Raw genomic sequence first — 27,736 nt, 5'->3', positions numbered from 1 at the left:
CTCCAATGTGGCTTGTGGCACAGCCCAAGTAGACGATGCTAAGAAAATGGCTGCCTCAGCAGATGCCGCATCCTTGTGATGGGCATAGATCAATCTCTTGAAAGAGAGAGCTTTGACAGAGTTGACCTTCTTTTGCCGGGACAGCGGCCACTTCTAATAACAGAAGTTGCAAAGGCTGCTAAGGGACCTGTGACTCTTGTCGAAATGTCTGGAGGGGGCTTGGACACATCATTTGCGAAAAACGATGACAAAATTACAAGTATTCTTTGGGTTGGTTACCCCGGTGAAGCTGGTGGAGCTGAAATAGCCGATGCGATTTATGGTATTATAATCCAAGTAAGTCTTTCTACATTGATTTTGAACATAAAAAGTAGTACCTTTCCTGATAAGTATGGTTTTTCCTAAGATCGCTTCAAAGGAATTTCACATCTTTGTGTTTAGATGATAATTATAGTACCTCAATACCTTATCAAGTATTTTAACTATATCTGATAATTGGTATATTTGTATCGTGATGGTGTTAACTTTTATATTCTTGTATGTTATTAGCTCTTTGATTTTGTGTGATCATACACATAATAGGTAGGACAAATAAATTATTCAAATCAATTAACATAGAAACAAAGTAATTGCTTAAAGAAATGGGGGAAAAAGAAGGTAATGAGACAAGGTTTTCCTTTTCTTGCTAATTCTCTACTTTAGAAATACGTTGAAGCCTTGCAAATGGTGGAATCAATATCAACAATTTTAAGGGTAAGTACTAGTAACAAAGTGGCAGAAGGAAGCCAAGGCATAGCAAAGCAAACCGTTTCAAGCTGGGGCTCAAAAGACCCAGCTTATGGTTGCTTCAGTTTAGCCCATATTCATTCGCATAAACCTATCCCAACTCCCCACGCAAATTAATCCAACATAGCAAAAATATATATATAATTAAATTCAAAATTTAACTCAATTATTCATACAATTAAGACTTTTTCAGTTATTATATAGGCTGAACAACAAATTAAGGGCCATTTAAATTTCAAACTTGGCCCAATCAAATTTAATTAGATAAATTTACAAGCAATTAGAATATGATAATCAATAATTATTACCAAATCATATCAAAATAAAATTTTGGCAACAAAAATATATGAAAAAAAAGCGTTGAGTTAATTTATTATGTACAATTTTATCATGCAAATGTGAATAAAGCACAAATATGTTTTTTTTTTCATAAAAAAATTGAACTAGCGTTTATTTTGGGGAAAATTGTCTCTATGAAAAAGTTAGCCGGAACTTGTGTTAAAAAAATAACACTTGCAATTCACTTACAGAGAAAAACTCATATAAATTATTTTTAAAAAATAATATTCAATAAATTTAAAATTCAAATATTAATATTTCTAATATTTTTTATCTACTTTGTAAAAAAATATCTTCTCTTTTTATGATTGGCATATAATACAAGCTTTTTTGGTTTTCGTACTTATTGATGCTGAGCTACGACATGAGGGTGTTCTTGGAAGGATAGAAGAGGAATGTGATTAGAGGCAAAAGTAGGAAGTGTTTCCTATGTTTGCATTTCGACACACAAGTCAAAAAGAAATCAGAAAAAGAGAAAGATAGGATATTAAGGTAAGGGAAAACTTGCCATAATAATGTCTGGATATCTATATTTATATATGAGAGGTAAGAGACCAATGGAAGACAATAATGATGTAGCCAAACTGATATGGCACTGAGTGTATCAAGTAGATAAAAATGTTCAAATTACCCTAGTTGTTTGCTAAGGATTCCTAATGAGGGAAAAGACCAATATATCTTTTTTACCACTAAATGTCCCCAATATTTTCTGTCTCCCCATCGACCCATCTGAATATCAGACTATTGGGTATGCAATTAATATATTTTGTATAGGTCGGCCAAGTTAAGGGAGACGATGTGAAATTTGATCTCCTATAGCTGACATTGGTGTAGAGGTCATCTTTCAGGGTAATTGACTGTGAACTATGGTTCGGCTTGGTGGAGGTTCAATCTTGTGCGCATGCCTTGAGTTGAATGCATAGTTGACTTATAAGATGCCAAGTTATCATTTGTCCGAAAAAAGAGCTCATTTGGTCGATGTAAGATTTAAACGTTTTTTCAGAAGTTTGGATTCGAGTCCTTGTTTTAAGTTTTGGTGATGAACAGGTCATTAGTTCACAGGGCAGGTTTGATTTAAAAAGCCATTCGGTCTGACGAGGTCTGGAGGTTGAGGTCACATCAAATGAAGAGAGAGAAAGTTTGGGCAGTAAAATTTAGAGCAAGAAAGGCAAAAAGACATTTTCTAACGATGCTTTAACACGTGGCACAATTTAAGCCACTCGTCTAATCTGAATAGCAGCTATATAAAGGATTGTTGATGCCTTCATTTTCCACTTCTTGCTTTATTGTTGTCTGTCTGATCTAGTATTTTTGACCTCACAAGCTTTCTTATTTCTAACCTTATAGTTTTTTTTTTATCTGCTTTCTCTATTTTTTTTGGTATGTTCTCTTTTCATCATGTCTTCTAGTTCTAGTTCAAAGAAGACGAATAGTTTTTAAAGGAGGTTAGCTCAAAAAAGAGGACAATGATCTAATCCCCCTAGTTATCAAAGGTAGGATTATCAAAGGATGGCTTATTGGCTCAACCCTATATCCATGGAAGGGTAGCAATGAAAGGATAAGAATGCTCAGATAAAAAGAGAACTGGTTATGAGCATGAAAAAGCTATGTATTCATATTGAGTTTGAAATAGAAAATCCACCTCTTTTCTCTATCTTTTAGGTTAATCATTCTTCTATGGCCAATCTTTCTTCATCTTTGGTTATTCCTCATTTTGGGTTTGGTTCATCAATTTTTTTCTTCTTCTGCTCTCCCACCCATAAATGCCTCTATCATTTCTTTTATTCCCCTTCTGTCAACTTTTGTTGACATCACTTTTTCCCTCAAAGGGTCTCATTTTCTCTCTTTTTTCCCTGAGGTTATGATGCTCTTGGCCACGCACCATCTCAAAATCTTACTCTTGTTAATGAGTCTAAGTCTTTTGACGATGAAAACTTTAACGATGAAGAAGGTTCCAAAAGGGAATAAAAGAAAAAGGATGCCCCCAATGGGGAAAATGGTGATAAAGAGAAGAGTTTCTCGAGGTAGGACGAGTTAGCCGAGGTTCTTATATATACTTTATACGACCGTTGTATGATCCCTAAAGAGTGAGATGAGGGAACTAAAAGGCAGGGCCAATCACGTTCGTGCTATAGTGACGAACTTTCATTTTCTTAGAAAAGGTCATCGATTAATTAGGGCCACATCGGCTCTATGTATATTAGGATTTATTTATAGTCAGTCTAAGATATCCACTTCATTCTTTATTTGTTTCAATTTTAAATTCTTATAATTTAATTATCACTTAGCTCACCTTAACTTTATACAATATATAGTAGGTTTTATCATTCTTTGCCAACACTTAGATATTCTTCTCAATCTCTCTTTATTCAAGGAATTTTTTTCTATTAAAAAGCATCTCAGTGATAGGAGGTGGTATTACAAAACAATTTGGCCCAATAAAAAACTATTTGCTGACTACCCGAGCTCCATAAAAAATAAGAAGCTGTTTTTTCTTTGCCTTAAAAAATAAAAACCAAATAAAGATGATAAGACTGAGGCTGAAGTCGAGGTCGAGGTCGAGGCCTGAGAGATAATAAATAAGCCTGATAATTTTGTAAATGTGCTAATTGCTTATCTATCTTTAATCTATTAGATAGGAACAAAATAATGAAATACACCGTATGAGGTAGCTCATCATAGATGCCTATAAGCTGACCTCTCTTAAAATAATAAATGAGATAAAGTACTGTGGTAGGTGTAAGGTAACCTTTTAGGATCTTTGCCTATAAGCTCATCTTTGTAGAGATGTCTATTAATAAAGATTTTAACTTTTCTCTATTCCAACATGAGCCTAGGCCCAAAAAGGCCTAGAGTAAAAAGATCCAGCTTAGAGCCCCCTCATATGGGTGAAATAAGGTCGTCAACTCTATAATGGGTAAGTAACCGAGCTCATCAGGTCAATACTTCTTTGCTGATATAAAATAAAAGACCATAGCTCACTGAGATCTCTTCTCGACAGTACTCTCTTCTGCCAAAAAACTAAAGATCGAGGTTTCTTCCTCTATCTTAGAGAATTCTAAGTCCAAAGTATTAAAGCCCAACTTAGAGAAGATCTGCACAAGGTTGGATTACTCTTCGACTAACAATCCAACAAAAAACCTTAACGTGGTGAAGAGGTTCTACAAGGTCATTGTCCTCCCATCAATGAGTATTACTTAAATCTAGCTAAGTTTTTTCATTATTCTTTGCTTTTGTTTTTGCTTAAGTCTAAGCTCATCTTATGCAATCTATCAAAAGCTTTTACCTCAGCCCATTGATTGTTATAACATATAGATCCATAAATCTATAGCTAGACTTAACAAATGGAGTCGTCACTAATCTTTTTTAACTAGGTGTGATTGGTCACCTAAAGAATCTATCTTCTTAAGGAGCTCCTAAATTTAACTAAGGATCTCTAAAAAAATAGGTTCAGGTCTATAAACCAAAATAGGGTTCGAGAGTTCAGTTACATGTGAAGCAATTTATAACACCCCCAAATGCCCATCAGAAAGATTGTACTATTTTATTTTAAATTTATCCTAGGGTCTTGAATCTAATGGTTTCAAATTTTTATGTTAAATATTGTAAAATAATTTGTAAGATTTTTCTATCAATTTGGTAGAATTCTTAAAAATATTTTCTCACCTCAAGAATATTCAAAGAACCCATTTCTTTTCTTGAAGAAGCTCCGTCATAAAAAAAATTTTTATTTATTATTTATTATTTTTAATTTTTTTATTGAAAATATATCTAATTATTCATAAGTTGGGCCAAATTAAAATTTTTTTTTAATTTTTAAATTTTTCACCATTTGGGCTTATTTAGAAATTTTTTTATTTTTTATTGGATTTCTAAATTTTTCACCATTTACGTCAATTTAGAAATATTTTCTTTTTTTTGGAATTTTTTTTTGGAATTTTTAAATTTTTCATCATTTGGGCCTATTTAAAAATTCTTTTTATTTTTTTTAATTTTTGAAAAGAAAATAATATGACAATTTTTTTATTGAAATTTTATTTAAATTCTTCTTCCATTTGGGATAAATTTAAATAAATTTTTCACCTAAAGATTTCTTAAAAATTTACTATTTGAAATTTTTAAGAATCTCATCCTTCGATAATTATCAAATATTTTCAATCCAAATTTAGAAAAGAATACAATTACTTTTATTGAAATTTCGTCTAAAATATTTCACCATTTGGGATAAATTTAGAGAAATTTCTCACATAAAGATTTCTTAATAAATTTACCATTTAAAATTTTTAAGAATCTCATCCTTGGGTAATTTGTATTTAATTCTAAAAATTTTTATTTTTTTTTCATTTTTTTGTTTGAAAATAAATATTAATTATTGTTATTGAAATTTTATCTAAATTATTTCACTATTTGAGATAAATTTAGACAAAATTTCTCATATAAAAATTTTATAAAAATTTACCATTTGAAATTTTTGTAAATTTTATCATTGGATAATTAATACTTATTCTCAAAAAATATTTTTTATTTTATGTTTTTTATTATTATTTTATTTAATATCAAATAATGAAAACCATAAAACAAAGTGAATAAATAAACAATTATACCTAAAACAAAACAAATGAATAAACAATCAATTAAAGAATAAAAAATAATAAAAAAAGAACAAGAACCAAACAATTAAAGAATTTATAAAATAAATAAATAAAAAATAAGTAAAAGTACCAAAGTTGACATAACCTCTAGGCTTCACCAAACCAATGTGCTAGGGAAAGCTTTCTTGCTAATAAGGTGTTAGCATTGTTTTATAATGATCATCATGTCTGCCTTTTTGCTTGAAAGCTTGAACCTAGCTTGTGTAGCATAGGTGAAACAAGCCTACACTGGTCTTGGAATCGGCATTACCACAGCTATGATAGATGCTCTATTGTGTGTAATCTATTTTTCTATCTCTGATTTGTGTGGCCGTTTATTTATAGGGTTCTGATCTGAAAACTCTAAACCAGAAAGGATTTCAATCCCTTCTAAATTTTAGCTCTTAATTTTAATTCAACTTAAACACCTATTTTTTTAATTTTTTTTAATTTTTTTAATTTTATTTTTTAAAATTTTTATTAGCAAAATCAATCCAAGTAGACCTCTAGCCAGATTAAGGTATCTACAGCTGTCTATCTTTGCACATTTTTTATGAAATAAGAATTGTGCAAAGATGTAGACATCCTAATCAACTGAACACTTTTTTGTGTGTGTTTTTTTTAGACTAATTGAATAACATAAAAACTCCTCTAAATAGAGGCTCCACAACTTTGAAAAAATAAATAATGCTCCTCTAATCAGAGACTCAACAACTTTAAAAAATAAAAGGCTCATTGACAATCACATCTAGAAAAGTCATAGATCAGGTTTGATGAAATGGAAACTCAAAGATTCACAATTTGAGTTTAAAATTCAAAGGTTCAGATTCGTAAGAACCTTTCAGCTTTGTAAGAATTCATTGAAATTTGATTCTCAAAATTTTAGTTTCACAAGAATTTGATTCGTAAAATTTTAAATATGCAAGAATTCATATTTACAAGATTTCAAGATCCACATTTATAAGGTTCTCACCCAAAGTTTTAATTTAAGGATTCACATGCAAATTACAAGGCTTACATCCAACATTTAAAGATTCTCATTTGAATTTTGGAGATTCACATCCAAAAGTTCAAAGCTTCTTATTCGAGTTCAAAGATTCACATTCAATAAATCTTAGAGTCCCACATCTAAAATCTCAAAGGTTTTCATTTGAGTTTTTATCAAAGATTCTCATTCAAATTTTAAGATTCACTTCCGACAAATTTAGGGTTCACATCCAAAGAGTTTAAATCTTTTTGAAAATTCACATTTGAATTTGAAGATTCAGATTCAACAAATTTGGGATTCACATCTAAAGAGTTTAAAGCTTTTTGAAGATTCACATTGGAATTTGAAAATTCATTTTCGATAAATTTGGGGTTTACATCCAAAGAGTTTCATTTGAATACTCAAAGTTTCTCATTTGAAAACTCAAATATTCTCATTTGAAGATTTTTTAAAGATTCTCATTTAAGACTCAAAGTTTCTCATTTAAAACTCAAAGATTTTTATTTGAAACTCAAAAATTTTTATTTGAAAACTCAAAGGTTCTCATTTAAGGATTTCTTAAAGGTTTTCATTTAAGACTCAAAGATTCTCATTTGAAGATTTCTTAAAGATTCTTATTTAAGACTCAAAGATTCTCGTTTGAGACTCAAAGATTCTCATTTGAGGATTTCTTAAAGATTCTCATTTGAGGATTCACACTTTTATCTTAAAAGACTTCATCCAAAGATTCAAAATTTCTTTTTTAGATGATTTTTAAACTTTTACCAAAGTCAAAATTTAGTATGTAATGAATGTCATGATCAATGATGCAAATACTTTCTTAATGATGCAAACACTTTTTTAATGATGCAAACTCTCAACCATGATTCAAATATTTACTGTAAAATGCAAATGCATAGCCAAACCAAAGTTTCAAATATTCTCCAAACAACAGCATAATGTATGTAATGCCGATGTCCATGTCATGAAATTCTAATTAATTGCGGTAATACGATTCTCAAGACCCTCACCATCTCACATTTTCCCTATTTTCAGCTTCTTAGTACTTTGGAACAAGTTTTGTCAACTAATTTTCATTATTTTCATCACTTGATCATCATTTACAAGCTTCTCAACATTAGCAAGTTCAGAATAAGTTTCGTCTTCTATCATTTAGTCACCACTTATAGGCTTCTTAGACTAGCCATTTTAAAACAAATTTTATCCTCCATCATTTGGTCACCACTCATAGACTTATTAGCATTAGCCATTTTAAAATAAATTTCATCCGTTGATCTACATTATTTTCATCACTTAATCATAATTCCCAGTTTATATCAACCAACCCATCATTATATTCACATCATGTGTCCTTTCAAACACCTTTCTAGGTTTTCGCAATCTCTTCATTTTTTTTATCCCATATCATCCTGGATTTCTTTTCAAAAGAATGCAAGAATCTTTTATACATATTATCATTCATTTATTATCATTTCAAATTATGACAAATATAATGCAGTCATACATTTTTTTTATTTATTTTGAGGATGCAACAATAAAAGAATACAAGGTGTATCAGGAGAAAGGCAATCAATGAAAAGTGAGTTTGGTACAAAAACAATTAGGGCAAAAGAGCAAATTCATAGCATGTCCTTGGGAATGGTATTGAAAAAATGGAGTAACAATATTCAAATAATGAATACTTAAACAATTCTAAACATTAATCAAGATTCTCTTTCAAAAACTCATTCCATTAACTATCGAGATCATTTTTGAGCTCATTGAACTTTGCCTCAACTTTGAAGGATCTTTAAATGTCTTTGACCTTCTTTCATATGAACTGTTTATCCAACTCTCAACAAAGATTTTTTTACCCAAATCACATTTTTGGTTTTCAATTTGAGTCTTTCTTTTCTCTCATTTTATATTTTCCTATTATTTCATTATTTCATTTTTCATTTTTTTCCTTTTTTCTTTCCTTTTCTCTTTTTTTTCACTTTTTTTTCATTCTTGTCCATCCATTAGTAGTATCTCTTACACATCAATCTCTAAAGTAATGTAGCATGATTTCATTGTTTTATCATAAGCATGTCTTAGCCCAATATATGATCATTCAATTTGAATACTCACATTTGATCCAAATGAACTTTTAAAAGTTTTAATATAGGTCATGGTAAGGGGTAAAAAATGAATAAAATAGGCTCAAAACATGTATTTAAAGGGTTTAAAACTAAAGAATCATTTCTCATTACTTGATATAACTTGGCATTTTGCCTCATTCTACATCATTTCACTATTTTTTCCTTTTTCATTCATATTATTCCTCACAAAAAGACTCTTATTACGTTGCCTCAAATCATTTGTGGCATGTATTTTTCTTTTCTCTTGCTTTTTTTTTTTTCTCCTCTTTTTCTTTCTATCTTTGAGACCTTTTGTGATCTCTTGTCTCTTTTTTTTTTCAAAAATTGCCTTATAGTGTGAAAGGTAATCTTTGGTTGGAGTTCTTTAGAAAAAAAAATCATAATAGGCTCAAAAGGGTAGCAATCAATGATTTTTCAAATGGTAAAAGAAAAATAACCATTTTTTATCTCAAATGTGAATGCTTTCCTTAAATATCATCTATTTAACAAAAACAATCTTATGAATCTTTATAAATGATTGCATATTTTTAAAACATATCTATTTTACATCTGCTAGTAGTTGACTTCTTTTACTTAAATAATCTCCTCAGATCAATGTAATGAGTTCTCAAAATTAAATCCCAAAATTATTGCTATCATTGTCTAAGCATTCATCATTTGAAATTTGAGAACGGGAATAAAAAGATATGGCAAATAGCGAAGCATATAATAATGGCCTGGATAAAAGAGAAAATGAAATGCATCAACTTGTCTTTTATTAAAATGATAACAAATGAAGTCTTATTGCATGAAAGAATTCCTAACATTACTTTGAAAGAAATCTTAAAATGACAAGTAACTTCCAACCAGCCTTAACATTCTTTTCAAAATTATGCCCTTGTGCAATCAAGTGAAAGATTTTTATTGACATATTGCCCCTCTGATTCGTCAAAGCTCACTAAGCCTTTCTAGATCAAACTTTACACTTTGTGTTTGAAAATAGGACAGGTTTTAATGGAATGATCTACATTCTCATTATGATAATTACACGTCGTATTAGTATCAGATCACTTTGGATAAGGTGGCTTCAATGGTTCTAAAATAACTGGAGATACCAAATTGTTCTTGATTAATTCTGGGAATAACTCAGTGTAAGTCATAGGGATAGGGTCAATATCAACATTTTCTTAGATATCCCGAGATCTCCTTAAACCACTCACTTGATTGTTAGGCTTTGAAGCTAATATAGTGATATGACTAGAATCATATGCACTTGAAAGCCTGATTAGTAAATTTGAGGGTAAGCTGATTGTGGATATAGTTGGTAAGGGTAAGGTAAGATATTGTTCACAGCAAGATAGTACAAAGAGTAACCTTATGGTGGATGAGGTTGATATCTCTTGAACTGTCTATCAAAACTCACAGCTTGAACTTTAATCTCTTTCTTCTTTGATGCCTTCTTCATTTATCCTCCTTTCAACTTATCATTTTTAATGGCATTCTCAATGATCTCGCCTGATATCTTCATATCAACAAAATTTTTTGTTGCATTCCATGTTATCTTTTCATAATAGGAAGATTTTAAATAAACAATACTATAGTTTTTTTTTCAGCAAAAAAAGTTACACCTGAGTAGTTACATCCCTCTACCTCTGGGCATATTCTTTGAATGATTTATTTACTTTTTTTTCATGTTCTATAAAAACAAGCGATCAGGGACCAAGTCTATAACATGTCGGTACTGATTAATGAAGGTATGGGCTATATTGCTTCAAAAACGAATGTAGGTCATGTCCAATTAGACATACCACCTAGCAACAGAGCTCGTAAGCTATCTTGAAACACATGTATTAGTAGCTTTTCATTATGAGTATAGGCAGCCATCTTCCTACAATACATAGTAATATGGGTCTTTGAGCACTTTATACCATCATAATTTTTCAATCTCTGAAACCTTGAACTTCAGAGGCATAACAACATCTGGGACTAAATAGAGCCCAATAGCATCCATGGAACCATAAAAATCAAGTTCCTCCACTACTCATAACCTATACTCTAGCAAGTTCATCTTTTGTTCAACTTTTGAGCATTCTAAAGTTTTCATCTCCTTAGGCTTCAGTTTTTATTTATCTTTTAGATCATCCAAGTTGAGGATTGATACTGATTCTATTTTTTTCTAAGTAAAGATAAGATTTATATAACTCTGGTACTGTTCTAGATTTGAAGTTAATGGCATGTTAGGGTATGTGTACCCTACAAGATAGGTGAACTGCTGTGGTGGTGAGTTTTGTATGGATTGGGCTTGATACGGCCAAAAACCAAGAGGGTATAGAGGGTTTGTCACCTCTTGTAATGAATGGTCTTGTTGGCTAGTATTTTCTTTTACACTTTTCCCCTTGTTCAACTTATTCAAAGCCTTTGAAATCTTATTCAATTCCTTTTCAAACTTCTCTTGGGCTTTTTCTATCCTTCTGAGATGGTTGAAATTTTCTTGTTCCATCTGTTTGGCTCAAGCTTTTATTTTATATTGGTGAGTTGATTGTGTGAAATTCTTGGCTAGTGGAGCTATCCTTAAACCTTAAAGACCACAATTATGATAAAAAATGATATGCTATGCTTTACGTTTGGTGTGTTGATGCATAACTAAAATGTACATTTTCATGGATGAAATAAAAATGATGCAGATGCAAAATGTTACATATGACAATGAAAATTATACATGATATGATAATACAAATGCTAATTGAAATGATGCAAATGCACAAAGTTAAACAAACTGGTTAGATTACAAACTGTTCCTTATTGTGTCTTAATCTTTGGGTTACATCTATCATCGGGTAATAAGGGCTCTATCTTGAGGCTGACCTTTTAAGTGTACACTATATGCAAAGTTAGGTGATTTTAACCACTAAAGGTTCTTAAATTATTCCTTCCATCATCGTCCATCACAGACTAGTAAGGCATTCCAATCCTAACCCATCACAGGCTACCAACGAAAAAGATTCAATTTGAGTGGGAGTATTTCACTAGCCATTGTGGAGATTATCATCTCACGAGAGCGTAGGTACTTTACTCCCTCCTAAGAGGGACAAAGCTCGGGTATAGAGCTCATGTAATGTAAATGCTTGTTATAGTGTGTGTGAAGGAACATATAAGTTTCATGCCCTAAAAATAAAAGAAAAAAAAGAAAGACATAAAAACATTAGTAAACAAACAACACAAATCATTACAATTTAAAACCATTAGACTAAAAGATGGGATAAATTCAAAAATTATGGCTTGACTCTCTAACTTCCCCAATGGAGCTGCCAAACTGTCATAACATATAGATCCGTAAATTCACAGCCAGACATAACAAATGGAGTTACCACCAATCTTTTTGAACTAGGTGTGATTGGCCACTTAAGGAATTTATCCTTTTAAGGAGCTCTTAAGCTTGATTAAGGGTTCCTAAAAGAATAGGTTCGGGTCTATAAGCTAGAACAGGGTTCGAGAGTTCGGTTACATGTGGAAAAGGTTATAGCACCTCTACATACCCATTCAAAGGATGGTGTCATTTTATTTTAAATTTATCCTAAGGTCTTGAATCTAGTAGTTTCAAATTTTTATGTTAAATATTGAAAATAATTTATAAGATTCTTCCATCAATCTAGTAGAATTTTTAAAAATATTTTCTCACCTCAAGAGTATTCAAGGATCCAATTTGTTTCCTTGAAAAAGCTCTATCATAAAAAAAAATTTATTTATTATTTATTATTTTAGATTTTTTTATTGAAAATATATCTAATTATTCAACCATTTTGGTCAAATTAGAAATATATTTTTTTGAATTTCTAATTTTTTCACCATTTCGGCCTATTTAGAAATTTTATTTATTTTTTTATTAAAATTTCCACCATTTGCGTCAATTTAGAAATATTTTCTTTTTTTATTTTTTTTAAATTTTTAAATTTTTCACCATTTGGGCCTATTTAGAAAATTTTTTTCTTTTTGTTTTCGGAAAGAAAATAATATGACAATTTTATTTTATTGAAATTCTATTTAAATTCTCCCATCATTTGGGATAAATTTAAAGAAATTTCTCACCTAAAGATTTCTTAGAGACTTACCATTTAAAATTTCTAAGAATCTCATCATTGGATAATTATCAAATATTTTCAACCCAAATTTGGAAAAGAATACAATTACTTTTGTTGAAATTTCGTCTAAATTATTCCACTATTTGGGATAAATTTAGAGAAATTTCTCACCTAAAGATTTCGTAAGAAATTTACCATTTGAAATTTTTATAAATTTCATCATTGGGTAATTAATACTTATTCTTAAAAAAATATTTTTTATTTTATGTTTTTTATTATTATTTTATTTAATATCAAATAATGAAAACCATAAAACAAAGTGAATAAATAAACAATTATGCATAAAACAAAACAAATGAATAAACAATCAATTAAAGAATGAAAAAAATTAAAAAAAAGAACAAGTACCAAACAATTAAAAAATTTATAAATAAAAAGTAAGTAAAAGTATCAAAATTGATGTAACCTCTAGGATTCACCAAACCAATGTGCTAGGGAAAGCTTTTCTTGCTAATCAGGTGCTAGCATCGTATTATAATGATCATCCCATCTACCTTTCTACTTGAAAGCTTGAACCTAGTTTGTGTAGCCTAGGCGAAGCAAGCTTACACTGGTCTTGGAATCAGCATTATCCTAGCTATGATAGATGCTTTATTGTGTGTAATATATTTTTCTGTCTTTGATCTGTGTAGGTGTCTATTCATAGGGTTCTAATTCAAAAACCCTAAACCAGAAAGGATTTCAATCCCTTCTAAATTTTAAATCCCAATTAATTCAACTTAAACACTTATTTTTTATTTTTTTATTTTTTTATTTATTATTTTTTATTAAAAAAATCAATCCAAATAGACCCCCAAATAAATTAGGGTGTTTACATTGATAACACTAACCAAGCCCTTTACCACGCCTATCTTGTAATGACTTACTTGCTCAAGAGTGAAAAAGATATAACTATCTTAAGAGAAGATCACAAAAAGAGTTCGAATCTCTAAGCAATGTGAGGTCCAGTGTCAATACGTCCCATAAAAAAAAGGTCGAGCAAATGACAAGAATTGAAGCTGAAAATCATCCATATTAAGAAAGCCTCAGTAGAGTCAATGAGGGAACAGGTTAAGCTGAAACTTGGTGAAATAGTCAAGCTAAGTTTAAAGCTAAAGGCTGAAAAGAATAAGAAAGAAGAGCTAACAAAAAAGTCGTCAAGGACTTCAAGGCCTCTAATGAATTCCTCAAGCTCCAAATGGAATTCTCCAGGGATAATATGCTTGTTACCTTCGAGCTAGCCAAAGATGAGGTGCAATTTAAATTTACCGACCTTAACCTCAACCTTTTTTATATTGGTATCAACAATGTTAGATTGAAACCTCCTACAAATCAATACGAGGAGGAAAAAGACAAATAAAATAAAGATGAAGCACTAGATGCTGAGCTTGAGGCTACTCTAAGAGTCGAGGCTGAGAGAGGTGAGGCTATAGAAGTATAGGTTTATGTTGTTACTGCTACTGATGACACAAGTGCCACTACTGCTACGGTAGATGTAGTTGATGCTTAACTCATTTTTTTTTTACTTTTGTAAATTTTTATGAATTTTGTCTAGAACTATTGATGTATGAGGTCAATTTTTATTGTGACCTCTAATAGAAATCATTTAACAAAAACTTCTATCAATGGCAATTCATTGTACTGACCTAATGAGGAATTGAATATATTTTGTTCGAGTTTAAGTTCAATTTTATTTTTTCTTTACTTAAACAAGTTTAAGCTCAATTAACTGTTGATCAGAATGAGATCGATTCCTCCACTGTGGCTCGTAGCTAATCTACTGATAAAAAGTTTTCATACCTTTCTTTGTCTGGAGTTTTTTCATTTTCCTCAGGTTGTTCACTAGGATAAGCTGAGGTAAGCTCTACAACAAAGTTCGCTAACACCTAAGATTTCAAGGCTAACTTGGATAATATATGCAAGTCAAATTCACTAAGTTTATTAATCTTCCTAACAATTTTAGCTTTTGTGAAACCTGTCTCAAAAGTTGATCAGTCAGTATGTGAATAGAGTGAGCTTGAAAATATGATTTAAGCTTTCTAGTTGAGATGACAATCGGATAGGCTAATTTTTCTATACTATTATAATTTATCTCTGACCCCATCAACACCTTACTTACATAGTAGATCGATCTTTGTCTCTCTTCTTGATCTTTAACCAAGATTGATCTAATGGCTTAGTTTGTAGTGGCCATATATTAATACAAAGTCTCACTAGACCTTGACTTAGAGAGGATAGATAGAGAGGATATGAACTCTTTGAATCCATTAAAAACTTTCTGACATTAAAGGGTCCATCTAAAATTAGAGATGTTTCTAAAGATCTTAAAAAAAGGTAGACATCATTTTGTTGATTAGACATAAACCTACTCAGCACAACTATTCTTTCAGTTAGCCTTTATACTCCTTTTACTGAGGTCAATGCTTTCCTATCTTAGATTACTCAAACTTTTTCTAGGTTCATCTCTATCCCCCTCTTGTTAATCACATAGCTAAGGAATTTACCCAACGTGACTCCAAAGGTGCACTTGCTTGGGTTAAGCCTCATTTTATATTTTCTTAAAATGTCAAAGGTCTCTTTAAGGTCTTTCAACTACTCGTTCAAGCTTTTACTTTTGACTATCATATCATCTATATATACTTTCATGTTGTGATTGATCTAAATTTTAAAGATCTTATTGACCAACTTTTGATAGGTCAAGCCTGTATTTTTTAAGCCAAAAGGGCATCACTTTATAGCAATAAAGACCCTTCTCAGTGATGAAAGTCATTTTCTCATTGTCTTTCTTCAATATATTGATTTCATTATAGCTAGAGTAGGTATCCATAAAGTTGAAGAGGCCATGCTTTGTACTGTTATCCACTAGCCAATCTATGTTAGAGAGATGAAAATCATCCTTCGGGCATGCTTTATTCAAGTTGGTAAATCGATACACATTCTCTATTTTTTGTTATGCTTTTTTAACCATGATCACATTGGCTATCCATTCAAATTAATAAACTTTCTTGATAAAGCCTACTCACAATAATTTATCGACCTCCTCCTCGATAGCCCTTTATCTTTATGGGGTAAAAGTCCTCTTTTTTTGTCAAACTAGTTTCCATCAGGGTTGGTGTACAGCTTATGAACCATTACTTTAGTGTCTATTCAAGCATATCAGACAGTGTCCAAGTGAAAAAGGTTGACGTTATTTCTTAAAAATTGAATTAACTATTCTTTGTGCTATAATTTAGTCCCAATCTGCATATAATTTTTAAGGATGATATCCTAAAATTGTATAATTACAAGATCTTCCATCTATTCAAGTCAATTCTTGTTTGAGTCAGGTCTTTGGTCAATTATTTCTTTCTGTTCAATTAGGTCAGGATTATTTTTTATGAAAGATAGATCTTGACGTGATGATTAGTATGTTATTTATACCAATTAGACTATATTGTTGAATCAGTATGTATTTTTTATTTCAAACTTTGTTTTGTCAGCATATTAGCTTGATCAAAATGACATGTAATTGCTTATATAGGCTTAAAAGCTCGATCATCTTTAAAAATTTTTAAAATGAAACAAAATGTGTCTTTTATTTGAGTTTAAGAGCTTGGGGTAGCTTAAGAGCATGCTTCTATCAAGTCGATCTTATGTTATATGTTCTTGGTCCTACTTTCTTACTTTTTTTTAATCTCTATTGGTTATCTTTTTTTTAATCTCTATTGGTTATCAAGTCGATCTGCTTCTTAGTTCTTTCTTTCATTATTATGGCATAATATTGTCATGCCATGGATTGGTCTCCTTTTACCTCTCGACCCCTTGAGGTGTTAAAAATTTTACTTTTAAATAGAAAATTGAGCCTATGAGTTACATAACAGATTGACTAGGTTGGTCTAATATCATATTATAGACAAATTAGACGTCTACAACCATAAACTCTATGATTGAAGTGACTGTCCTTAATTTTGTTCCCAAAAAGATTGATAATTTAATAGTCTTTTTCACTAATACCTATTCATTCTTAAATTTCACCAAGGTTGTAGCAATTGGTTGCATTTGATCTTTACTGATTTTCATATTCTTTATGGTGTTGTAGTATATGACGTCAATTAAGCTTCCATTATTGAATAGGATTTTTTTGACTATATAGTTGTACACTACAGCTGTAAGTATTATGGTATCATTATAAAGGTGTTAGATTCTTTTTAGATCTTTCGAGCTAAATGAGATCAATTTATCTATTCAATTTTTTTCTTTCTCATTTAAAAACCAATGGCCATGATCATATTAAGGTTAGACTTTCTTTTGGTTAAGGTCGAGCTCTTTTTGGTAATTACATTAATCATTCTAGTGATCGACCTATTATTTTAAGCTCTACCTTCTTCCTATGTTGGCTCATCTTCTCGGGTTTTCCCTTTCTTTTTTTTTTTAGCCTTCTCTCTCTACCTCTTGTGAGCTCTCTTTAGCCCTGTTTATAATTCGACTCGATCTATCCTTGTCTTCGTTGGTCACAACCTCTTTAGCTAACTTCTTCTAATTAAGGCTTCAATCTCATTTTTGAAGTTGATGCAGTCTTCGATGTTATGACCTATGTCCCTATCAAAGACACATCTTTTGGTCAGATCCTTCATGTTTTGACTCAATGGCTTCGACTACTGAGCTTCAGACTTTTTCTCGATTTGCATTAAAGTCTTTTTTGGGGAGGTATTTAGTATAGTATAATTTTTTTCTTCACTACGGCTCCAGGCCTTATGTCATTTTCCTCTTAAAAGAAGATCATAAAAATTTTTACTTTTCTTACGACCAAAGAAAAGAGATCCCAATCTCATCTCAACCATTAAGGAGAGAGGATGGGTATCTATCACCTTAATTATTTCTCATAATAGCTTCAACGTTTTTATATTTTTTAGCTATAAGTAGGACGTCGGCCAGAATCTCAGATGGCTTTAATCATAAGGTTAGTTTTCAGTGGTACTCTTTATCATTAAGTCCACTTATCAAGGTAGCTACGGCAGTCGTTTGTTCTAGGTCTTTTACCTGTAAAGTTTTCATATTAAGATGCGTGACATAACTTTTCAAGAATTCATTATGACCTTGGTGGATTGACATTAAGCTCAAAATTGTCTTCTTCATTCTTTGGCTATTCACAAATCAAGATAAAAAAGTGGCTAAGCTCTTTAAATGTTATAATTGACCTTAGTTCTAGACTGCTATACTAGGATCGAGTTATGCCCTTGAGGGTGGTAGCAAAGTCCTTACAACTTAGAGCTTTGTCCATGTTCTACATCATCATGTTAATTCTATAGATTCTAGATAATTGAAGGGGCCAGAAGTATCATTGTAAGTTTCTAAAGTTGACATTTTGAACTCTTTTGGAGGTATAGCTTTGTCAATCTCTTTCGTGAAAGGTAAGGTCTCTAAAAATTTGAGCTCGTCCTCGAAAGCTGCTACCTTTACCTTTGGCTCTTTGTCTATAGCATGCATCTGAGCTTTTAAGTCTTTGTTTGGTTAGGGTTTAAGATTTGTTTATTTGGATTTTTAGGTCATGACGTGTATCGAGTTATGGCTAGGGTAGTGGTAAGTTAGGGTATTATGCTCTTTTTCCTTTAAGGCCGAAGAAGCCTTTTATCTCTTTGTAACTTGGTTGTCTTTCTGCAGTTTATTGGCTGAGGGTGACTAGATTAAGCACTTTCAATACCTGTGGTGGGGTTATGGTCTGCAACATATGTTTAAGAGCTTATATCTGCTTAGTCAGGGCCTAAAACTGCTCTATGATCAGACCAACTTATTGTATGGCAAGTTGGTTCGATGCTAGCTATTGTGTGTTTTCATTTTAGCCAAAGTCACCATCTCTCCTTCCTCAAAAGTTCTCTTTCTAGGTGGAATTGTTTCGTGCTCAACTAATGAATGGAAAAGCCTCTTACCTGACACGCTAAATGTTGATACCGAGTTTCAATGTGAGGGTGTTTCTAAAAGGATAAAAGAGGAAAGTGGTTAGAGGCAAAAGTAGAAAATGTTCCTTACATTTGCACTTTGACATGCAAGTCAGAAAAAAGGTCAAAAAGAGAGAAAGATAGGATATTAAGGTAAAAAGGAACTTACCATAATAATATATAGATGTTTATATTTATAGATGAAAGAAAGGGACCAATGAGGTATAATAATGACATGATTGAGTTGATATGATATTGAATATATCAAGTCAATACAAATGTTAAAAAAGATTAATATACCATTTTCACTACTAAATACTATAGACATTCATTTGTGTCCGGGCTTAATTGGACCGATTTCTTTTGTATTTTGTTGTTATGGTATAAATTATATGGTATTATGTTATATCTATATGATTATTATTGTTATCATTATTATTATTATACTAATATTATTATTATTTATATTTTATTCTCCTTTTCCTTCTTTGATATTTTCGTATGTATTATAATATAATATGTCACTATTACTATTATTACTATTACATTATTATTATTGTTATAATTATCACTATTATTATTTTATTAATTTTTTTCTTTTTCTACTTTTCTTCTTTCCTTTTTCGTTCAATTTGTACATGGACAAAGGAAATCTGAAATCATGATTAGAATCCCACCACATGGTCAAATTTTTAATGCCAGACCGCATCAGTGTGTGATCACTAAATTTTGGACCTAAAATCTTGTCTGGATAGAATTATATCCCAGGATTTAAGCGTAGGATTGATTTTGTCCATTTCCTAAAAATCATCCTAGGACTGCCTATAAATTGGATTGAAAATCAAAGGACAGACATGAAAAAATTTAAAAGAAAAGGGTCTGAAAAAATTCTGGTAGTAAAGATTTTTAAAATTCTGAAGTTGGGGTTTAGGGTTTAATATGTAGTTTTAGGAGTGATTCTAGGTTTCTGGAGATAGATTTAATGTTGTAGAAAGTTTTGGAAAAGATTTAGAGCTTTTTGGGATTTTTTGAAATTTTTCTAGGTTTTTTCTAGGTTTGAAAAATTTTTTTGATAAAGATTTGAATTTTTTGGTGATTTTTTCGGTAAAGGTTTAAAGATTCCAGCGAGATTTTCAGAATCCGACAAGTTTTTCAAAAATCATGAGTTTTTCAGTTTTCGGTTGAATTTTTTTATGATATCTCCAGAAAACTGGTGAGGTTCTCAATTTTTAGTTGAATTTATCGGTGGGTTCTTGAGAGATTTTTAGAAAGAAAGCAGAGAAAACTAATGGTAGCGATAGAGTGGCTCGGGTAATTTTGAGAAACCACTGAGGTGATGCCTTTTATACTACTCCAGAACGATAGCGTTTTGGAAAGCCTTGACTCGCGGATGACCTGAGGAGGATCCACGTGTTAACCTTGGCATCGGCTCGACCCAATTGTAGATCTTTTCAAATAAAAAATAAATAAATAAATAAAATCTTTTCAAATAAAGTTTCAAAAAATAGTTATAAATCCTTTCAATAAAAATAAAAAAATAAAAATAAAAAAGGGTAATAAAAAAGAATCTTTTTCAAACAAAAAAAATTCTTACAAAATAAATTTGTGGAATCTACCAAACTATTAGAAAATTTTATAAATTAATTTTTAAAAATAATTTATTATCTTTTAAATTATTGGAGGATTGCTTTAAATTAAGTATTACCAAACTATTGAGAGATTTTTTTGAATAAAATATTTTGATAAATCCGACGACGGAACCTCTTCAGAATTAAATATTAGTCTCTATAAATACTTTTGAGGTAAAAAAAAATCTTAAATTGCTATCAAACTATTGTAATACTTTTTAAGATCAATTTTTAATACTAAATTATTTGGTAAATCATAAAAATAACCAAGGTTTGAATAATTTGAAATCAAATAGATATCATATTTTGGATGTGTGTTATGAGAGTACTATAACCATTTTTATATTTAACTGACTCTCGAACTTAACATATACTTTTATAAATTAAAATATATTTCAGGTGACCAATCACACCTAAGTAAAAAAGATTTATGATAAGTCTCTTTCATCCATGTTTAACAGTAGATTCACAAATCTATATATTATGATAAATACCCCTAACAATACCAATAAAGAATGACAAATTAATCAGGTAAGATTATGTTTCTTACATTGCTTTTGAACTAAATAAATTAATAAATAAAAAATTACTCTAATCCTTATGTTTCCTGACAACCCTTCTTCGAAGATGTGCCATATACCAATAGACTAAAATTATAATAATTTGAACTAAAATTGTTTATAAATAGAATTAAACTTTGGATTCAAATTTGATTTGCTCAAATTCATTCATTTAAATAAGGTAATATTAAAAAAAATTAAAATGTTTAAAAAATTATTTTATTTTAATATTTTATAATTAAAATTTAATAAAAATATTTTTATTAATAAAATAATACTTCCAATCAAATATATTCAAATTTAAAAATTTTTGTCTAATGTTATTCCGAATTGAGTCAGACAAACTCCGTGTCCATCAAATGATGGTCATTGGACAAATTTTGATCGTAAATAAATTTTTAAAAAATTTAGTATATATTATAAGAAATTGAAAAATATGTGATTAATGAAGATGATTGGATGGGGAAGACAGTGACCGTAAGAGCCCCACCAAGACGGGGTACCTTATAAATGATTAAAAAAAATTGCCCATTGACGTTAACTAAAAGACTAAAAAACAATCAACTTGTCACTCTTTTGTTTTTTCTTTTTTACTTAGCAGCTTGAAATTAGTGAAAACAAAAGAATCATAATACTAATAATTACAAATCAATAAATTTAAAAATTAATTTAATTGATTAATATGATTATTTTTAAAATAATATTTAATAAATTTAAAATTTAAAATTTGTAATTCTATTAAAAAATTAGTTAGTGACGATAACTAAATGACTAAAAAAATTCAACTCGTCACTCTTTTGTTTTTTTTTTACTGTTTACAGCTTGGAATCGGGCAATCAGCCAAAGAAAAAGAATAATAGAACAATAATGCCGAATAAATAAATTTGAAAATTAATTTAATTAAATAATAGAATTATTTTAAAAATAATATTTAATAAATTTGAATTAAAATCAAAATTTTAAATTTTGTAATTTTATTAAAAAATTGCTTAGTGACGTTAACTAAATGACTAAAAAACAATCAAGTCGTCAGTCTTTTATTTTATTTTTTACTGTCTTACAGCGTGGAATCAACCAAAGGAAAATAACAATAGAACTAATAATGCCGAATCAATAAATTTGAAAATTAATTTAATTAATTAATACTATTATTTTAAAAATAATATTTAATAAATCTAAAATTAAATTTTATAATTTTATTAAAAAATTGCTTAGTGACGTTAACTAAAAGACTAATAAACAATCAACTCGTGACTCTTTTGTTTTTTTTTTTTTTTGCTGTTTTACAGCTAGGAATCAGCTAAATGGAAAGGAACATAAAACTAATAATGCCGAATCAATAGATTTGAAAATTAATTTACGACTACTTTAAAAAATAATATTTAATAAATTTAAAATTAAAATTTTTTATTTTTAAATTGCCCCCTTTATTAAAAAAAATGGGAAACCAATTTTTTAATGACTAAATTACCCTTTGTAGAATTTTTTTGAAAATTTTTAATTTGGCTTTTGGTTCCAAAGATCTTCTATACCTGATTATGGAAAAAAAAAGTTTAAAGTTTTTTTCAAAAGAAAAAAAAAACGAAAAAAACTCTTTTCTATGTAATAAAGGGTAGTTTTGTAGGTCTAACTTAGCACATTTAAGATGATTTGAACCAATGATATATAAGTTTAATTTTACATCGATTATGAAAAATGAGTTTTAAAATTTGAAAAAAATTAAAATTTGTAAAGATAAATCAAGAAAGATGTGAATATAAGTAATAAAATATTATATGAGAATTAAAAAAGTAAAAAAAAAAATTATTTTTGAAAAATTAGTGACACAAAAAAATTCAAAATCATTACCTAACATAATTTTTTTTTACCCTTTATATAATCGACTTTAAATTTGTGAAACATAAAACTTAGTTTATTGTTATTGTTACAAAGGGTAATTTTGTCATTTGCTTGCAGCAAGATTGAGTTGGCCTAAAACACACTAACCATATTCCTTTTGTCTCATTTTTTTTTTGTTTATATTTGTTTGGAATATCTTACAATTATATATATATATATGAACATCTACAAATCTTAGGTGTTTATATTTTTAAATTATATTTAATAATTTTTTTACTTTTTGACACTAAATATTATAAATTTTTAATTTTATAAAAAATTTTAAAATTTAATATTAAATAAATTAAAATCAAAACTTTTTTTTTAAAATTTACAAAAATTAATAACAACCAAATAATTTGAGACGAAAGTAGTATAAACATTGAAGACTTTTAAGTCCAAAGAAGATTTTAAGATACATACATTCAATAAAATAAAAAAAAAACAAGTTTGATATGATATATAATACTTTTTTTGTCTAATTTTGCTTGGCCATATTTGATTGTTTTAATCAAATAAATTTAACTTTTAATTCGAATTTGCATATTTAATGTTAAATATGAAAAACATAAAGAATTTAAGCTGACATCTTGCCTTACATATATTACTTTGAAATAAGTCATTTCCTGGCCAGGCCACCTGACTAGAAAAGTAGATTTTCTTCATATTTCTACATATAATACTTGGAGACTGCAATAAAAGCTGTGAGATATAGGAGGAAAAAGCAAAATAAGCAACGAAATGGAATAAAAACCAGAAAGCTCCATATTTAAGACCTCCTATTGCTTTGCCTTTGGGTGCCTAATTCCCAAATTGAAACCACCGATGGGCTCTGCAGGTTATCCAATGCCATTAGTAAAGAGTCTTGCAATTCTTGGATTTTGTGTTTCTATAATTTGCAGTGCATTTGGGAAGGTGATCCATCACCATAAGTTTGTGGTATGTGCAGCTTTCTGATCTCCGTAGGCAAGCCTACATTCCACCACATGTTCTGACATTTGTGATAACTGCAGGTGGAATCATCTCCTTACAGTCGACTATGTAGCACCAAGGAAATCCTGACAGTGAATGGTGAGTTCCCAGGGCCAACTTTGAAAGCTCGTAGAGGGGATAAAATGATTATAGAGGTCTACAACAAAGCAACATACAATATAACCATTCACTGGTATGTGGCTTCTGAGACTAATGTCTGCATAGTACATGGAATTATTTACTAAAACATCAACCGTGGAGAGTTTTTTTTAACGGCAATGCGAAGTTTTGCAGGCATGGATTGAAACAACAGAGGAATCCATGGTCGGATGGACCTGAATATATTACCCAGTGCCCTATTCAACCGGGTAAGAAATTTACGTACAGGGTAGAGATTTCCGTAGAAGGAACAGTGTGGTGGCACGCACATAATGGATGGGCTAGAGCAACAGTCCATGGAGCAATCATAGTTTATCCCTTGCTTGGATCTGAGTATCCCTTTCCAAAGCCTCACGCAGAGTTTCCAATCATACTTGGTATGTTAATTAGTTTGTATATTAGAAAAAAAAAATAAGAGAATAGAAAAAAAAATTTTAACTTTGAGATGGGAAGAATATTTTTTAAAAAAATAATTATGCCTCTAAAATATAAGGAAGTCTTAAACTTTTTAATTAGAAGTGGTAAAATTACTTATACTAAAAGATCTATTTATAATAAATAAATAGATATAAATTTCTATTCAAATACTTATAATTACTTGTATAATCATGACTTATATGAATAATAATTTATTTATATTCTGTGACTATTTATAATAATTATTTTTATTTAAATATAATTATTCAGAACAAGAATAAAATTAATACAAAAACGAAGTCTATTTACCAATAATTAAATCTTTTTATCTAATATAAGATGCACCACATTCTAAATTACCAATAATTTATCATTAGTTTAGAATATTGATACTTAATCTTTAGTTTTTCACACAAATAAATATTTTGAATATAAGAAGTTATCTCTTAATTTAAACTTTCAATTAACATATATATATATATATATATCTTAGAATTCTAATAAAATTGATGGTATCCACAGATTAAACTTTAACTCTTAGTGTTAGAATTGAAAATATAACACATATAAGACTTATTTATTCATTTGTTAAAAATTTATAATCGTTTTAGCACTATTATGATAATGTACTTATCTTATTCACAAATATTTACAAGAGAAACCTCAATTTTTTTTTGTTGAAGCGATATTATTTTTATGTTTATATAAATATCTCAATTTTTTTTGTTGAAGCAACATCACTTTTATATTTATATAAATAAAATTTTCATGAGGTTTTCATTGCTTTAGACATTAAAATATTAAAAAACTCATCATCTCTATACAATGGACCACGTTAGTTTCTAACTAAATAGAGATGCTCACGAGAAAAAAGAAAGAAAAATGAGCCTTTGACTATGCGTTCTTCAATGTGCAACTTGAAAAAAAAAAAAAAAAAAAAAAAAAAGAGAATAAATTTTTTATGCCACCTAAATAAGCATGGCTCTGATGCCAATGTTCCCGATGCAGGAGAGTGGTGGAAGAAAAATGTGATGGAAATCTCGGGAAAAGCAAATCTAACTGGAGAGGAACCCCTAACTTCAGATGCATATACCATAAACGGGCAACCAGGCTATTTCTATCCATGCTCCAAGAAAGGTAAATTATCAGGACAAATAAAATGGTTACTACATTTTTTATTCTATTCTGGTAAGGATGACCTATGATATTGTTTTTTCAGAAAATGATGCCTAATTAATGTATTGTATCTAAAAATATAGGAACTTATAAGATGATGGTGGAGCAGGGCAAACAATATCTTCTTCGGATAATTAATGCAATCATGGATGAAAATATGTTCTTTGCCATTGCAAAACACAAGTTAACGTTAGTAGGAAAGGATGGATTCTACATGAAGCGATTTACAACAGATTACTTGATGATCACCCCAGGTCAATCCATGGATGTTCTATTGGAAGCAAACCAATCCCCTGGAAACTATTTTATTGCAGCTAGAGCATATGCTGATGCTGTAGGAGCTGGCTTTGACAAAACGATAGTAACAGCTTTTCTACAATATCAGGGGTCATACCATAGCCCACGGTCTCCATTGCCAAACCTTCCCCCATATAATAGGACACAAGCAGCAACTCACTTCAGTAAGCAATTCAGAAGCCTGGCTAACGAAAACCATCCAGCCAAAGTGCCGCTAGTCGTAGACACTCATTTGCTATATACCATATCTGTCAACCTACTTAATTGCAGCACTGAGAAACCATGCAAGGGTCCCTTTGGTAAAAGATTTGCTTCTAGTGTTAACAATATAAGCTTTATAACCCCCAAAATTGATATCCTTCAGGCTTACTATTATGGAATCGAGGGCGTTTTTGAAGAAAATTTTCCAAGAAAACCACCCAATAAATTCAATTACACTAGTGATAACCTACCAGAAAACCTGCTGACACCTAGCTTTGGCACCAAGGTATTGGTTTTGGAATACAATTGCAGTGTTGAACTGATTTTTCAGGGAACAAATGTTTTGTCAAGTGATAACCATCCGGTTCACCTCCATGGCTATAGCTTTTATGTCGTTGGTTGGGGTTTTGGGAATTTCAACCCCAAGAAGGACCCCTTAAAGTATAATCTTGTTAACCCACCAGAGGAGACCACTGTTGGAGTTCCGAAGAATGGCTGGGTTGCCATCAGATTTAGGGCAGACAATCCAGGTGAGTTCATTTTTTACCTATTCCTGTTCCTGAACTATGTCAATTATAAAATTTCTCTTATTACTATTACTTTGATGATTTCAGGAGTTTGGTTGCTGCATTGCCACAAAGAGCGTCATCACACTTGGGGAATGAGCATGGTGTTCATTGTAAAAAATGGAAATACTACTGGAAGTCAAATAGTCCCACCTCCTCATGATTTGCCAACCTGTTGAGGGCAATAGATCAACAAAAGAAAGAAAGTATTCATTGCTTGTTTAGTTGTTTTCATGAAATAAAATTACGCGTTGACGTTTTAGAAACAATTTTGGCCTCCCAAGCAACTGCCATGTGATTATTTGACCTACAAATTCAACGTTTAAAGGTAAAAGGGCTTTTCTTTATGAAAAGGCTCTATAACGCATTTCCCTAAAAGAGCTTTATAGGTAAGATGGTTTGATCTATAACAGAAATTAGGCTTTCGACATTCGCTAAGAGAAATTCAGACTAGCCCATTTGAGTCACTGTCACAGCTCCAACCCGCAATCCTTTGGAAACCTAATTAATGAGTCCATAAAAAGAAAAATTAACTGGAGCCTGGAATAGAAAGAACTTAAGGCCCAGTACTTGTGACCAGAAGCCTATTCAGCCGTGGTAAGCCTTGGGTCACTTAGAACTTCTCCCAACTATGGGAAAGTCTTGGAATGGCAGGAATGACAATGAGTTAGAGATCAGGTCTTATTTCAATTTTGATTTTAATTTAATTTGATGTTAAAATATTATTGTTTATATTTAATCTATATATTGATAAATTATAATTGATTTGACATAGAATTAATTTAATATATTATTCATAAATATTATTTTTTAATATAAAATATACTTTAATTATTCATAAATATAATATTTTTATTAAGTGAACATTTTAAATTAAAATATTAAATAATAATTTTATTGTATATATAAATATAAAATTAAAAAAATAATAAAAAATATATTTTATATATTCGAATTAGATCGAAATGATACTACTTAAAATCAGACTCTAATTTGATCTTAATTT

At 30.0% G+C, this 27,736-nt stretch overlaps 1 protein-coding gene and 1 pseudogene across 2 annotated transcripts in view; both read left to right on the top strand.

Annotated features, from left to right (window-relative positions):
• The window catches only part of LOC111298345 (beta-D-xylosidase 4-like), a 38,850-nt pseudogene that overhangs the window by 1,489 nt on the left and 9,625 nt on the right, over positions 1 to 27,736 (top strand). The gene's annotated exons all lie outside the window — the stretch shown is intronic.
• LOC111298344 (laccase-14-like) lies at positions 79 to 26,975 on the top strand. The gene is made up of 7 exons (XM_022893095.2): positions 79 to 322; positions 23,781 to 23,881; positions 23,956 to 24,107; positions 24,209 to 24,450; positions 25,499 to 25,627; positions 25,750 to 26,694; positions 26,779 to 26,975. The coding sequence occupies exons 1-7, from the start codon at positions 79 to 81 to the stop codon at positions 26,907 to 26,909; spliced, it is 1,944 nt and encodes a 647-aa protein (XP_022748830.2). The 3' UTR covers positions 26,910 to 26,975.

This window comes from Durio zibethinus, chromosome 16, assembly GCF_047325235.1.
Source record: "Durio zibethinus cultivar Kanyao isolate XHJ-2024 chromosome 16, ASM4732523v1, whole genome shotgun sequence".
Lineage (NCBI taxonomy): Eukaryota > Viridiplantae > Streptophyta > Magnoliopsida > Malvales > Malvaceae > Durio > Durio zibethinus.
This window is presented reverse-complemented; position numbering and strand designations above follow the sequence as displayed.